The 16,339-nt window shown below is 40.9% G+C and overlaps 2 protein-coding genes across 2 annotated transcripts; one reads left to right on the top strand and one right to left on the bottom strand.

Moving 5' to 3' along the window:
- Positions 1-2,364: 2,364 nt before the first annotated feature.
- On the bottom strand, positions 2,365-7,655 carry LOC134203606 (CLK4-associating serine/arginine rich protein-like). The gene is given in 9 exon segments (XM_062678489.1): positions 2,365-3,257; positions 3,315-3,420; positions 3,606-3,696; positions 4,156-4,312; positions 4,625-5,633; positions 5,636-6,055; positions 6,299-6,480; positions 6,782-6,879; positions 7,306-7,655. Coding segments are annotated over 9 exon segments (2,829 nt in total). The 5' UTR covers positions 7,411-7,655; the 3' UTR covers positions 2,365-2,596.
- A 5,889-nt stretch (positions 7,656-13,544) lies between these two features.
- LOC134203605 (symplekin-like) lies at positions 13,545-15,691 on the top strand. The gene is made up of 3 exons (XM_062678487.1): positions 13,545-13,870; positions 13,965-15,369; positions 15,442-15,691. The coding sequence occupies exons 1-3, from the start codon at positions 13,787-13,789 to the stop codon at positions 15,483-15,485; spliced, it is 1,533 nt and encodes a 510-aa protein (XP_062534471.1). The 5' UTR covers positions 13,545-13,786; the 3' UTR covers positions 15,486-15,691.
- The last annotated feature ends 648 nt before the right edge of the window (positions 15,692-16,339 follow it).

Raw genomic sequence — 16,339 nt, 5'->3', positions numbered from 1 at the left:
CCGGAACAGGCAATCCGTAGCGTTATTCTTAGCCAGATAACTGGCTGCCGACACCACACAGCTATCTTGGCTGTTCGGGGAGAGAAGTTGACATTGACTTTACGTCAACTCTCAATGTGGCCGAACAGCCTTTAATCAGGCATTTTTGTCACAGTTCGCTCCGCCTATCTCGGTAAACTATAATCGAACATAAATCACTTGATTTTCGGATCAATCGATCAGCTCTGGGTTTTCCCACTGCAGTCATTGATCAAATACTCCACTGTCGATCTCCTTATCCGTCCCAGATCTTTTAGATGAAACTTCTCATGGCTCCGATGCTCAGCCCATCAAAAACAAAGCAATGAAAAGGTATTTGATTTATTTCTTATTTTTGTTTTTGTTTAGGGTCATTTGGCCGAATGCCGTTTGGCCGAATGTCGTTTGGCCGAATGCCATTTGGCCGAAAGAGCCATTTGGCCAAACGCCATTTGTCGCATGCCGTTTGGCCGAATAGTTGAAATACGTTTCCTTACGAAGTGAGTAGTGAGAAGCAAGAAGGAAGAATGAATAAGGAAGAAGGAAGAAGGAAGAAGGAATAAGGAAGAAGGAAGAAGGAAGAAGGAATAAGGAAGAAGGAAAAGGAAGAAGGAACAAGGAAGTAGGAAGAAGGAAGAATGAAGAAAGAAGAAGGAAAAAGGGTGAAGGAAGAAGGCAGAATAAAGAAGGAAGAAGGCTGAAAGAAGAAGGAAGTAGGAAAGGAAAAAGGAAGAAGGAAGAAGGCAGAAAGAAGATGGAAGAAGGAAGAAGGCAGAAAGAAGAAGGAAGAAGAAAGAAAGTAGAAGTAAGAAGAAGGAATAAGGAAGAAGGAAGAAAGAAGAAGGCAGAAGGAAGAAGGAAGAAGAAAGAAGGAAGAAGGAAGAAGGAAAATGGAAGGAAAAAGGAAGAAGGAAAAAGGAAGAAGGAAGAAGGAAAAAGGAAGAAGGAAGAAGGAAAAAGGAAGAAGGAAGAAGGAAAAAGGAAGAAGGAAGAAGGGATAAGGAAGAAGGAAAAAGAAGGCAGAAGGAAGAAGGAAACAGGAAAAAGGAACAAGGAACAAGAAGGGAGGAAGAAGGATAAGGAAGAAGAAAGGAGGAAGGAAGAAGGAGGAAGGAAGAAGGAAGAAAGAAAAGGAAGAAGGAATAAGGAAGAAGGAAGAATGAAGAATGAAGAAAGAAGAAGGAAGAAGGGTAAATGAAGAAGGCAGAAAAAAGAAGGAAGAAAGCTGAAAGAAGAAGGAAGAAGGACCACTCGTAAACTGAGGTCAAATTTTTTTAACTATTCGGCCAAACGGCATTCGGCCAAACGACCCGTTCGGCCAAACGGCATTCGGCAAAATGGCGTTCGGCCAAACGGCATTTTACCAAATGGTCTGACACCTTTTTTTCAGCAGTGAGGGCACATGTTGACAAAAAGAAGCGACGAAATTGGTACCGTATTTCTTTGTTTCGCGATGAGATGGAGATCGGAACAGTTCCCCTATGTCCTGTTGGAATTCTCTCATCTGAACTTGGCGTTACATCCCCCATTTGAAAATTTACGTGTCCCAAATCAGTCTTCATTAATCACTTCCACAGGTATTATCTGCGAGGTTTCTAAGTAGATTCACCATTTCCATTTCTGTTTCATAAAACTAACACGTTGATGCTCATAGGCATAGGGAAGTACAAAAAAAACCTACACCGTACCATGAATTTACTCCAGCCACCTTCTGCATTACCTTGCTTTGTAATTCAGGATGTTTGCTAGTATTCTCACTAGGAATTACACACCCTCCCAGACGAACTATTGAAGAAATTTCAAGAAGAATTTCTGGAGAAATCACTGGAGAAGATCGTAAAGAAATTTTCGAAGAAATTTTTGAAGAAACTTTAGTTGAATCTGCTCATGGTATTTATTCCTGAAGAAGGGAACAGCGTATGTACAATATAAATAATGCTTATCGCCATCAGTGCACGAGCAATGCACATATTTAACAAATGTATTGTTCGTTACCCAGCAACGAAAAGTTTGAAGAATAATTTTGTAACGTGCCTATCCCAGCCGCCGCCGCCGCCGTGAGCAACGACCGTCGTTAGTAAATTCCAAGAGTGTTTCGCATAAGAAACATAACTGAAAAATATTTTACCTTTTTTACCTTGCCATACTCTATCAAAATATCCTATCAAAGTATCCTCAAATCGAGTGACAGAAGCAAATTAATATTCTTTTTACAACCTCTACCTACATTAAAATGATGTTAAAAAACGGCATTGAACTATCTTACCCCGTTACCCATCTTGCCCTACCTTACCCTATCCCTACGTACGTATTTTGAAGTAATTTCGGATCACACAAGTAAAAAACTTTATTCCTGAAAAATAATGCAGATATATTTATGCACAATAGCCGAATCACTTACGCAACTCATGGTGCACCTCATTTTAAATATATTACGAAGTACACGTTTTTTAAAAGTGTTCAACAGATAATAACTTGAAGCGATTGAAGCGTTCTGGTCATATGGCAATATGAAAATGAAACGGATTGAAATGGTGGTATATAGAACAAATGAACGATAGAAAAACACTAGTCTGTATCAATAGTCAACCAACTTCTTCACTATCTTAGGTGATCTATCCCTGCGATTATTACCGGCACTGGTTTTACTTCTGGACTTCGACCTCGATCTTCGCGTCCTGGAGCGGGATCGACGACGTTCCCGAGAAGCCGAGCGCGATCTACGTCGATAATGACGACTGCCCTCGCCCCTTCCATAATCCCGGGAAGGTTTTCCTCCGTAACGACCACGATCGCGATCCCGATCACGGTCACGGAACTTTTCCTGGGACCTGGATCGAGACCGGTATCGCGATCTCGTTGCCGGGGCAGCTGGACTATGTCGCCGGTGGCGATCGTCATACCGTCGGCTTGTGCTAGGAGCTTGTGCCGTACTACGACTACCGGCCGTTGATCGGCTACGACTTCGGGAACGTCGACGCGTCGATCGGGTCGTACTCGGTGATCGGGAAGGCTCTGCTTGTGCGAACCGCCGAAGCATGGGCTTCCGTTCGATAACGGCACTGGTGCTGAAACTCGACGTCGTTGATGACGAAGGTGGAACTTTTGGCGGTGGAGTCGGTTCCTTCACCGGCGGTAATCGAGACTCCTTCTGCTTTTCATCGTCGGAGCTTTCTACCGATTTGGACGGGCTTTTTTCACTTTCCGGCGAACCGTACTTGTGGCGTAATTCACGTTGCCTGCGAACGGTACTGAAGTGAGACGAGAGGGGATTAAGATTTAAAACAAGCAATTACCTTCGACGCAATTTGAGCGCCAATTCTCGCATTTCATCCTCCCGTTCTTGCTGTTGTTGAATTTGACGTTCAACCTTTTCGATTTCTGCCTTTTTATCTGCTTTAACTGTAACAGAAAATAGTATTTCAATGCTTTGTAAACTATGCTACGAATAAACAAGCATCGGATTGCATTTCCAGTTTGATGCATTGCCAGGACGTGTCCTTCAGATTGCGAGGTAAAAAGCAACTGTCTATTTTCGATACTGTTTCATCCTTGTTCTTAACAATAAAAAAATCATTGAGACTTACATTGCTTGTTGAGTAGAATCTGCATTTTCCGCTTTAATCTATCTCTAGGATTAAGTGACTTTGATGCACCGATGGAAGACGAAACCAAAGCCTGAAATCATATTCGAACAAACACGGTTACGCAAATAAATGTCGCCGCGTCGCAATGCCTGAGGAAGATACTGCATTTCTTGGCTTTTTTGTACTTCATTAGTCATTCATTTTCCAGTTAACCAAAAAGAAATCATGCCAGTCGATAAATATACAAAGTATTCCCAGTAGCACCACTCGATCGAATCTAAATAAAACACAGTTTCTTAGAACACCAAATACATAACCCAAAAACCGTTCACATTTCACCAAGCTTTTGTTTTCTTTTGCGCTCAAAACATTTCGTAACAATTTTGGAACAATTTCCAACCAATTTGAAAATAACAAAAAAACATTCTTCCACTCTATCTACGATAGCGGTGTGGAACGGTACGTAGAAGTGGTAGCAGTGATACTTGTCGTTGCCGCAGTAGCAGTGTGAGGTGAGGGATCGAATGATATTTGAATTATTCTTACTGACTTTGGACTCGGATGTGTCGACCACTGAGCTACCACCACCAAACCTTGACGATGATGATGATGTGGAAGCGGCACCAACGGGACCACTTTCGAGCTTTTCCTGCTTAATTATTATTCCTCCGGGAAGGAGGCTACCCGTTGCCTCCGTTGGTGGTAAACTGGAAGAAAGGGAAAATAATTTAAGTTCCAATTGCTAGTAATTTGTAAGGAAGTTGCATTTTAGGAAGTAATTTTGGACAGGAACGGTCAGATTTAAGATTGACATAAACAGAAGTATGACCCAAATTTGAACCACATCGCATTCATCTATGTAAGATTCTTCCTTATTACAACTGTGACCTTTTAATATGCAAATCGAACTCAAATTTCTGACTATCCCGTACCGAAACCCAGAAAGCCGAAACAATAGCACCCCCTCCATGGAAAGCAGAGAACTAGAACTGAAAACGTTTTACATCTTCCGGACTCACATGCTACACGATTCCGTCGCAGTCGGATCGCCGCCTTTTGTCTGCTGCTCATCGTCGGAGCTACCCGTCGATAGATCACTGTCGCTCGAGCTTTGGTCATCACGTTTGCGGCCGTAGTACCGCCGGATCGGCACCTCCGGTTCCGGTTCAATCAGCACAGGCACTTTGGGTGGTGTTGCTTCTTTCTTCACCGTCACAACGGGTATCGGTGTGTTCTGGGAAATGGTCGCGGGTGTTGGAGGAAGAGATGTAACAGTACCTGGCGGAGGTATAGCAGCTAAGGGTTTTTCCGGAGGTTCCGTTTTGATTTGTAATTTTCGTTCTGGCTGAGAAGCAACTGCTTTGGGCTTCGGTTGACCGCCTTGCGAGGAATCGGAATCCGAACTGGAAGGTTTGCGGGTTGCTTTACGAGCAGGCGGCGAAGACGATGAGGAAGGTGATCGAGTTTTTCTCCGGCGGCGATCGGTTCGATGCCCTCGGGAGCGTGAGGAACGCGAACTAGATCTAGAGCGCCGCTTGTATTTGGAATAGGTTCGTTTCTCTCTCGAACGACTGGTGGATTTTCTTCGTCGCCAAGTTCTGGAATTACTTCGACTGCGGCTTCTACTTCGATCGCTGTAACTTCTCGATCGTCTCTGGTATTGAGCGGGCTTTTTGTGTTCTTCTTCTTTGGAACTAATGCTTTTAAGTTTCTCTAAGTTTTGTTTCACTTTTTGGGCATAGGAACTCCCTTTCGAGGTGCTGGCTTCGCCTTGACTGTCTTTCTTAAAGCTAATGGATATTTTAGAGTGTGGTTGGAGCTCATCTTCTCCACCGAAAGAGGTAATGTAAGTGATTTTTCCTGAGTTGACGGGTGATGGTGACCGTGAGCTGTCGTTAGGATCGTCGTAGGTCCTCGGAACTAGTTCTTCTTTTGCAGCATAGCTTGGAGGACTGGTCGGCCTTCCAGCAAATTTCCTCTCCCGTTGTGCCTGTCGCTCCCTTCTACTCTTTCGCCCGCTGAACATAATTTTTCCTGCTCTTCTTCTCTTGCCATTTTAAGCGCTTCCGCCTCGTCGGCATCTTTTGTGAGATATGAATAGAAGTCATTACTTTTCATTCCATAATGCCTTCCGCATGCATTCATCTCGTGAGCCTGTGCGTTACCCACTTTGTTGATGTCTATGGATACGTCCATATCCAGATCAGAATCGGAGTCACTCTTCATGCATTCATCATACTTTGAGGTAGCGGTCGATTGCTCAATAGCCGTGATTGTTTGACTGAAAGGGACCACACCAGTGGAATCGCTGTCCTCATAGGTATATCCTATTGCAACTCCACCGGACGGCTTTTTCTTTGACGAGGAAGCTTGTTCAGCCTCGACTTGCGCATTCACTCCGAATTGTTCTTCCAAGTGTAACTGATGCAGAAATTTATCTTCGCTAATTCCTAAAAAAATGAGAACGTTTATTGAAGGTGCCCTCAGATGATGCTTCTCTTTAACCCTCACAATAAGACTTTTATAAGTGACAACACAAAAAATAAACTCATTGTAAGTAAAATACCAATTCCTTGATAATTTACCATAAGAAAATGGTCGTGTACCAAAATGATTGAGAAACGTGAATTAATTGTGAGACATTCGCACATTTCTAACATTGTTGAACCAATCATGGATGCATAGTTACCCACCGAGAAACTCGTTCTGTGCAAGAACGCGATACCGCTCGTAATTCATGGATCGTTCCTCCATATCCAGCACATCATCTTCCACCGGTTGGTCCGGTTTCACGGTCAAGGTAGGAATGTAATCCAGATGGGCCCTCACGTCAAACCGATCAATCAAATTATCTTTCTGACCTTGCCACGGCATCCTGGAAGCAGGAAAGATAACAAATTAATTAACCACGCCATTGAGGCCCACGACGGCGCGAACTAATCGCTTCATTCTAAATCGTGCAATCGGGTCCTATTTCCAACTTGTATTGTCTGAAAACTAAAACTGGTTTCGATTGAACATGTAGGAGAAAATAGGGTCTGATCCGGAATAGCCGTCGAGAGTCGTAATTGTTGATTAACAAAAAGGGGTCACAACAGGAAGCATCAAACAGGACGATAATTGAAGATGTATATGTGGAACAAAAGCAGGTATTTTGCTTTTGCAATATCACTTGCATGATGGCTGGATTCTCGGCAGCTGCAGCCACGCTGGCATCTAAATGGACCTTGCATTTGCGACCATGAACTTGGAGAAACTGCGTTGGATCGGCTTTCTGCAAACGGTCAATAACAAGAATTGAATTAGGAATAATTCATGAATGCTACCTTTTTATTTAATTATGTGGCACATCCATCCTGAGACTAGATTGGTATTGCTACGATATTCACCAATAAAATCTATATTTTTTTAAAACCTAACAAAATTTTCAAAATACGGAATATAATTAGTTAGACTTTAGCAACCAAATTATTGTCAAAAATCAAAATAAATATTTAATCGAACGCAATATATTTGAATGAACATGATAATGGCCCTGTGTTAAAATAAATGTTTGATTTGTATTTTCAAAAAACTTTTTTCAAGATTTCGACCGTTTTAGGAAAAGTTTCACCCCACTATGCTCTCTCCCCCTAAAGGATGCGACGGCCCATAAAAATACCCCACAAGAAAAACAAACTGGTTCCGAGTACAAACGCACTATTCGCTCGTAAACATCCTGCCGTCGTTCCGCCCGCTTCCGGTAATCCACCAGCATTCCCCGGATCTTCTTTTCCTGTTTACGTGCTTCGTGCCACATTTTCATTGGTTTCAATTTTATATTGCTTCACTGTCGGCGAAAAAAACGGAATCCAAAACACGTCTTTCACTGATATTTTACACTTGTTGCACTGTCGGAAATCGAACAATACTAAGCGGGAAAGCCAAAACTTATTGATGCACTAACAAAATCACTTTTGATGCACTTTTTTGATCTAGAAAAAATCAAATTTTCATTTGAACTGATAACGACCGCACCGCACCGCATCGCAACCATTTTTGATGAGCGGCTTCGGTTTTCGCAACCGAACAGCTGTCAAAAATCGGTTTTTGCGATGCGCGCCGCCAGTGCGGATCCAGTGATGCCAGATATTATTTTGAATTTTATTTTCCGCAATCCCAATTTAAAAAAAAATGTTTACATTCTTTAATACAAATTGTGTTTGTCTCTGCAGTCCTAAACTTGAAATGTGTTCTCATAATTCAAACCCAGAAACAGTAATACAAATGTATACTCTTAAAAACATCGTATACAATGTATTCACAAAAATGATATTTTTGGGAATGAATCATTCTAACTTTGACTAACTTTGGTAACACTGATTGATTAAGCCCACCTACTTTTGATAGCTTTTGATCAGGGGGGGAGTAAGCCTGTCATCCACGAACAAATCAAGCCTACCTGAGATGTATTATCCGGGCCTCGCCGCTTGCGGGAAAGGCGGGCCACCCTGGGCCACCCCGCTTGGCAAGTGTAACATTTTTCGAACTGGAATCTTGTAGGATATTGATTAACCTACACTACTGCTGACTAACGAAAAAAATGTGGGATTGTTTATTTACATTTACTTCATACTACATGCAGAGGAGGCGCGATGCACCGCATATTACCCCCCTGCTTTTGATAGCTACCCTACAGAGTTGCCGATAAAAATTTGAAAGCTGAATCGTTAAAAAATTGGCGCTTTGATGTTGCATGAAGAAGAAGAAGCAGAAAGATGATAATCGAAAAAATCTCCACGGGAAACCATACGGAGAAGTTTTTAAAACTCTTCTCAAAAATTCTAAAGGCAATTTAATTAAAAACGGTAAGCAGTACGGGGTTGGACTTTTCTTATACTGTGTTTCAAGTGTAATATTAGAAAATAAAATTTCGAATAGAAATATTGTGTTTATTACAGTAGAAGAAAAGTCCAGCGAGATGACGAGTTCGATTCTCGTTCCTGTCTAGGATGTGTTCGGGTGGGAAACATTCTCGACATCCTAGGTATAGTGTATCCATCGTACTAGCTACACAAGATATATAATCGTGCAATGGCTGGCATATAAAAGCTTTCAATTTATAACTAAGGAAATGCTAATAGAATATACTAAGTTGAAAAGCAGACCAACTTCCAGTTGAAATATGGAGCCATAGAAGAAGAAGAAGAAGAAGAGAATTTTTCAATAAAAACTATTCTAAATTTCCGAAAGATCTTAAACAGCCAATTCCACATGAAACACTTTGATATTTCTGTTGATTTTTTGTTTTTGGATTTTTTTTTCAAATTAGGAATTTTGAAATGAAAATTTTTCAGAATACTTTTTTACGCTCTTTGTGAATTCTATCACATTTTTTAAAATTTTCCAAGTATTTTTTTTACTCGAGGCATTATTTAGAATTTCCACGGAATAGTCTATGGATTATCTTCAAAAAATTCTTTGGATTTTCAAAAAAATAAATCTTTAGAATTCTCGAGATTCTTGTTTTTTTAATTTGTACCATAAATTCTTCCAAAATTTCATCGGGAACCCGAATAAAAAAGTCCAATAGAGTTGCAATAGAAATTATTGTAACAATACAATAAATTAAATTGTAATTACAATAAACTCTATTGTTGCTGACAATAGAATAACAATTAAGAATATTGTTTTCCACCATAAATCCTATTGTAAATGGCAGTTTTACAATAGAAAATAGGGTTGTTAGTTACCGTAACAATAAAAAATCGTTTTTCTCAAACAATTTTTTTACATTACAATAGAATTTATTGTAATTCTATTGTCAACATTTTTCTGTCAATAGATTTTATTGTACGTTTATTGGAACAACAATAAGGCAATTTAATTGGTACAATAGAAGAACAATATAATTGAATGTTCATCAATAAAATGTATTGTAATTTTATGATATTCTAATGTAACTCTATTGTAGTTTCTATTCGGGAAGTCATTTTGATTTCTTTGTTGGTTCAGCTAAACATTGCTTTAAGTCTTTACCATGCAAAGATGCACGGGAAATTATTTAGAAATTTTAAGATATTTTCACATCAGCAAATATTTAAAATTTTTATTTGATTTTTTAAGGAATTCCTTCAAAAGTACAATTTTTTCGTTGTTTTCACTTGTAAAAACATCGGAATTTCCTCGGGAAATTCATTATTGGTGTTTCAGATGAACTTTTTTCGATTTTCTACTGGAAAATCTTAGGAATTTCCATCGGAAATATTTTGGCATATTCCGAATAATTTGTTTTGGACATTCAAAAAAACTGCTGAAAGTGTCTAAGAATTTCTTTTGGAAAACGAAAAAAATTTCCATTGGAAATTTAGAAGAATTTCCTTTGAAGATTCATTAATGTTGCCCAGGATTTTGAAAAAAAAATCTTTAGAGATTCTGTAAAAAAAGTAAGCTGGATTTTTTTTTCTAATTTATACTGAAACCTGTTAATACCTGTTAATATTGGAATGTAAACTAATTTGATGATTCTGAAAGCAAAACTGGAATTTCTACAGGAATGCTACTCAAAAGAAACAACAGTAGGAGGTTTTATTTGCATCTCTCTCTGAAAATCTCACTCCTCTACGATATCTCACGACGCTTTAGGATCCGACGTATAACACGCGTCAATACCGAAGCTGCATCACTGCTAGAGATTCAAACAGCCTTGGATGAAATTGAACAATCAAACAGCATGAAATTGAATGGGGTCGACCGCATATCAGCCGAGATGCTCAAAGCTGACCCCATGACATCCGCTCAACTACTGCATCGTTTATTTCGTAATATCTGGGACACCGCAACTTTCCCGGTCGACTGGATGCAAGGTATCTTAGTGAAGGTGCCCAAAAAGGGTGACCTGACTGTATGCGATAACTGGCGAGGCATTATGTTGCTGTGTACCGTTCTCAAAGTTCTGTGCAAAATTATCCTAGCCCGGATTCAGGAGAAGATCGATGCGACTCTCCGGCGGCAGCAAGCCGGATTCCGTGCCGGAAGATCCTGTGTGGACCATATTGTCACGCTCCGCATCATTCTGGAGCAGGTCAACGAATTCCAAGAGTCCCTTTACTTGATATTCATTGACTACGAAAAAGCTTTCGACCGTCTCAATCACGAGAATATGTGGGGCGCCCTCAGACGCAAGGGAGCTCCTGAGAAAATCATCGGCCTCATCGAGGCACAGTACGAGGCCTTCTCGTGTAGAGTGCTGCACAATGGGGTCTTGTCCGACTCTATCCGGGACGTAGCTGGTGTGAGGCAAGGATGTATTCTATCACCGTTACTGTTCCTCATCGTAATCGACGAGATTCTGGTAGATGCGATTGACTGGATTGACCGTGAACCAAACCGCGGGCTGTTTTGGCAGCCTATAACCATGAAGTATCTAAACGGCTTCGAGTTGGCTGATGACGTTGCACTCCTCGCGCAACGGCGCTCTGATATGCAGAGTATGCTCAACGACCTTGCCGAGCGCTCCTCTTCGGCAGGTTTAGTCATCAACGTCAACAAAACCAAATCGTTGGATGTAAACACGGTGACTCCTTCCAGCTTCACAGTAGCCGGGCAACCAGTGGAGAATGTTGAAAGCTTCCAATATCTTGGTAGCCAAATGGCGTCAGACGGCGGTACCAAGATCGACATAGGCGCACGGATCAAGAAAGCAAGGGCTACCTTTGCGAGTTTAAGAAATATCTGGAAAAACAGGCGGATAAGTGAACGCACCAAAATACGAATTTTCAACTCTAACGTGAAATCTGTGCTGTTATACGCTAGCGAAACATGGTATGTATCAGTGGAGAGCACTCAACGGCTGCAGGTGTTCATTAACAGATGCCTGCGGTATATAATTCGGGCCTGGTGGCCTCACAACTGGATCTCAAACAACGAGCTCCATCGTCGTTGTCACCAGAGGCCGATAGCAACAGAAATTCGGTATCGGAAGTGGGGCTGGGTCGGCCACACTCTACGTAGGGGCGGAAACGGGGGGGGGGTGTTGGAAATCTTCAAAAATATGACCACGTGGTTTCTGGATGGCCCCTAATTACGTATAGGTCACACCATCTATCCAGCTTTCCACGCTTGGTAATGGCGACTTGTCGGTTCGCAAACATCAATCGGTCACTGTACTGTTTGACACTAGCTGGAGGAAAGCTCACTTGCGTTCCTGGGTGAGGGGAAGGGAAAAAAGGCCTTTTCGCCAGTGAGTTTTCCTCCAGCTAGTGTCAAAAAGTACAGTGACCGATTGATTTTTACTAACGACAAGCCGCCATTACCGAGCGTGGAAAGCTGGATAACTGAGTTTATATGAAAACGAATAACAGTCTTTCGATTCAATATTTCAAGTACATCATTTTACCAAGTACAATATTATTTCTGCCAGGGGAGGATGTGGCATTCTGGATTAACAGTGTAGTTCTAGAGTGGGGAGTTGGAAGTTGACGTGTAAGGGCGATGGTGTGTTGTGTGGAGATCAATAAAGAATATAGTGTAATTATCTAATGACATGGTGTATATATAATAAATATTGAGATATCACAGCCAAATCCAAAACGATTTAATCGAAAGTGTTTTACACTTCAAAGTCACTGTTTCTGACTAGTAGGGCGAGACTTGGGGCGAGACCATGTGTATTCCACTTTAATGAAACAAACACCACACTTGATGTCAGCGAGTGACTGGTAATTGAGTTCTTAAGTGTTTTAACTCTTAAATTCGAAGGGTGGAACAGTTTAATCTGGAAAGATATACTTTTTGAATCAAACAGTGGACCTACATTGACATCCATGCACTGCAAATAATTTTCATGTAGCATTTACCTGAAAAGACACGTAGATATTTTCCACCTTACTTTTCAGGTGAATTCTACGTGAATCTGAAACTCAATGTCACTTTACTGGACGCAGGTGGAATTTACCTGATTTTCACGTAGCCTTTACCAAAACATTCCCATGACAGCAAAAATAAATTCACGTAACATTTACCTGATTTGCATTTGAACTTCACTGGATTTTTCGGTGAAATCTAGAGAAATTTATTTAATTTATTTCAAAGTATTTTACCCGGATTATAGATAATTTTGTAATAAAACATGAAAGGTAACATTTTTAAAAAGGTTTATTCCTTTAAATTATTGTACATAACGTTTCACTGCATACAAGTTCTATTCTACTTGCACAAACAGCAATGTCCTCTCCTCAATTGTTGTCATACTTATCCGATTTCTAAAAAAATACGGGAACAAAATAAATAATTTATCAACTATTTGTGATGAAGCCTGCAGCATACTTACGTTACACCTCCATCAGGATGTCCCAAGTTTAGAATATCCTCTTGGTTTTCCAGTCGGCAAGCGCTTTTAGGAAGATTTCCCTATCAAAGTTTAACCTCGAAGTTGAAATCTCGTTTTCTTATTTGGGCTGCAATTAATCATCACAATTTAGTTTAATTTTTTCATTTTTATAATTAATAAAAACTTACCTAGAGGTAATATTTTGGGAGCTGCGCTAATTGTACTATTATATTGTTCATCAATTATTTTCCTGATGCCGCCATCAAGAATATTTGAAAACATCATAATTTTCTTACCGGTCGCCAGTAAAACTTACTAAAAATTCACGTAACTTTTACCTGATGTTTTGGTATGATTCAACCTCATACCGGTGAATTGTACGTTCATCACGTGATTCGTATCTGTTTGGAGTTTTTGAAAATCTACCTGAATTTTCAGGTGAAATGTACGTGCATAATCGGTTGAGTGTGTGTAAGAATTCTTTAATCGAACGTTTCGATTATTTTCAGTGCACTTTTGTGCAAATGCGTTAATAATGGATAGATGGACACACTGCGTTTATGCCCACCCTGTAACGCCCGTAAAAACGTAACGCTCTAGTTGTGACGCGGGCGCCTTCATTCGGTTTGTTTTGATTCTTGATTGTCAAAAATTCTGCAGTGTCGGCTTGGTATTACGAGTTTTACATTTTTTTTGGAAATTTTGTTCGAAAATTCTCAGCAGTAACTCTTAAAATGAAACTTAGGCCATAAAATATATTTGGTGGACACTACCAGACCGTGCAGTTTCTATTTCAAACAAGTTATAGGTCGGAGATTTCCGTGAAAACATTTATTACCGCGCGGGGAAATTTCAAAGCAAACAGTTGAAAATGGATTTTTTCCGTAGCTCTAGTTTCAACCAAGAAACGGCTTCGCTTTTCATGGACGAAAAGATTGCATCTGCCCGTGGAAAGGTTTGCACTTGTTTATATGAAATTATTATTTAGTTTAAATTAGCTGTTCCGCTGGTTTGATTTTCAACATCAACATAACCTTACTTTCTTTTAGATCATCGAAGCTTTGAACGAATCCTTGACGGCCAACACCACCCAGAAGTGTGAAATCATTGCCAAAGTCCAGGAACTGATAATTCACTCGGATGCCGAGCTGCTGTTAGAGTTTTTGGATAATATACTGGCATTTGCACATGACTCCAACCAGGAGGTGCGAAAGTCGGTTGCCGGATTCATCGAAGAAGTTTGCAAATCCAACATTAGCTTGCTCCCTAAAGTGGTTCACATATTGTTCGCTCTGCTGAGGGACACGGCTCCGAGTGTGACCAAAAGAGTGATTCAAGGATGTGGTGCGATCTACAAACAGGCCTTGCAATGGATCTGCTCTCTGTCGGATATTACGGAGGAAGTTGAGCAAGCCTGGAACACGTTGTGTCTGATCAAGGCCTCGATTTTGGATATGATTGATAACGATAATGACGGCATTCGGACGAATGCTATTAAGTTCCTTGAAGGAGTGGTCATTCTGCAGACGTACCCAGATGAAGACAGCATGAAAAGGGAGAACGATTTCTCCCTGGAGAATATTCCGTTGACGTTGAAAATTGCTCGAAGGCGAAAACTGGAAGACGAAGCTGGCCACATTTTTGAGTTGCTGATTCAGTTTCATGCCGCTTCTTATATTTCTCTTGTGAATCTTATCGCTTGTACGGGTACGCTCTGTATCATAGCCAAGATGCGTCCGTCCATGATGAATCAAGTAGTGGAAGCTCTATCGAATCTACACTCAAACTTGCCACCAACACTGTCGAATTCTCAGGTGAGCTCTTTGCGGAAGAAATTGAAAATGGAGTTCTTGAACCTGCTGAAACACCCGGCTTGCTACGAACATCAAACCACCATCGTTCAAATTCTGCAGGATCTCGGCGCCTCAAACAGTGAAATCGGTCGAGCAATTCCGAAGCTTGATAAACGCGAACAGCAGCGTCGAGCCAAGCGAGCGCGAGACAGCTCAATGTCTTCTCAGTTGGCAGCAAAGAAAGCGAAATTGAGCGAACATATGCGTCGTGAGAAGGAGCGATCGGCTGCTGCTGCCGCTGCAGTGTCTTCGGAACCACGTCAAATGGAAATCGATTACGACGAATTGAACGAACAGAAGGCCCGATCCAATGTCCTGAACGAACAGTTCTTGAACGACAATCTTAAAAAAGTTGAAGTTGTTGCCCAGTTGGTGTTGAACAATTTGACCAAGCTGCCGCCGGAACCTCCGCAGCAATTCGCGCAGAATTACTCTTCGATGCCGGCCAACACCACCGTCCCGCAGCAAATTCAGAAGATCGCCCAAGTTTTCGCACAACAGATGACCGACGTACGGGTTGGGCCAGGTTCGTCTGCCATGACTAAGGAACCACCGATGAGACCGAAGATCAGCGACGATGAAGAGCGGAGTATCATTCAGGGTGAGTATAATAGAATTTGTTCATTTGTAATCACTGTAATGGAAATATGTTGCATGGCGTTTCTATACACAGGTTTCCAGAAAAACCTTCAGAAATTGAAAAATGGAGGAAGATAATGGGACATGATGAGTTTTTAATGCAATCATACATTGACTAGTCTGGAGTCTGGACTAATCAAAGATTCTGAACTGAAACAATATTATGCTAACATAAATTTGTTATGTGTAAAACAACTTTACATAGTTATTATATAAAAACTGTTTCCAATGTCAATTTATTTATATTCTCACGAAATCAATGAAAGCCAATGAGTGGAAACGCTCTTATTTCATAGTTGTTTCAACTTTTTAGAGAACAGAACTATCTTGCGAGCAAAACAAATAGAAAAACAGATAAAGCTTTGAAGAACAAAACTGATTCCAATTGGTTAGAGATGGAACAATGCTAAAAATATGCTGAAGTAGAACGCGCCATGATGCAATGATGGTCAATGAAGGTATATTAAAAACAAGATTGAATTGAAGACGGGCGTTTCTGGAACGCTAGATTAAGAACGCTCTATATGAGCTCAAAAATAGTAGCGCTGCTAGGATGAACAAAATTCTGGCCGAGCATCTGTAAGATGGAAATGAGAAGCTGCAAGGATTTGTTCTCCATGCCATTCAGCGGGCAGCTAACCGGAATTATTTCGCGGACGACATCAACGATATTTTAGGCGATTGCATGGCAGCGGTGGGGGCATTCATCCCACTAACAAAAGAGACATCAACACCAAGATTGTACATGTTGCGGGTAGATAGCCTAGTGTAGATTGCTGATTAAGATGTATAAGTCACGTATACTATGAAGAGAAAAGGCATGGAGCTAATGCGATTTTGCGTTATTTTGAAATGGAAACCAAATTCGCATTCAGTTGACAGACTTTTAACCAAGTTATGACACGAGTTGGGAGCCGACTCCAAGGCGGCGT

This window comes from Armigeres subalbatus, unplaced genomic scaffold, assembly GCF_024139115.2.
Source record: "Armigeres subalbatus isolate Guangzhou_Male unplaced genomic scaffold, GZ_Asu_2 Contig1982, whole genome shotgun sequence".
NCBI lineage: Eukaryota > Metazoa > Arthropoda > Insecta > Diptera > Culicidae > Armigeres > Armigeres subalbatus.
This window is presented reverse-complemented; position numbering and strand designations above follow the sequence as displayed.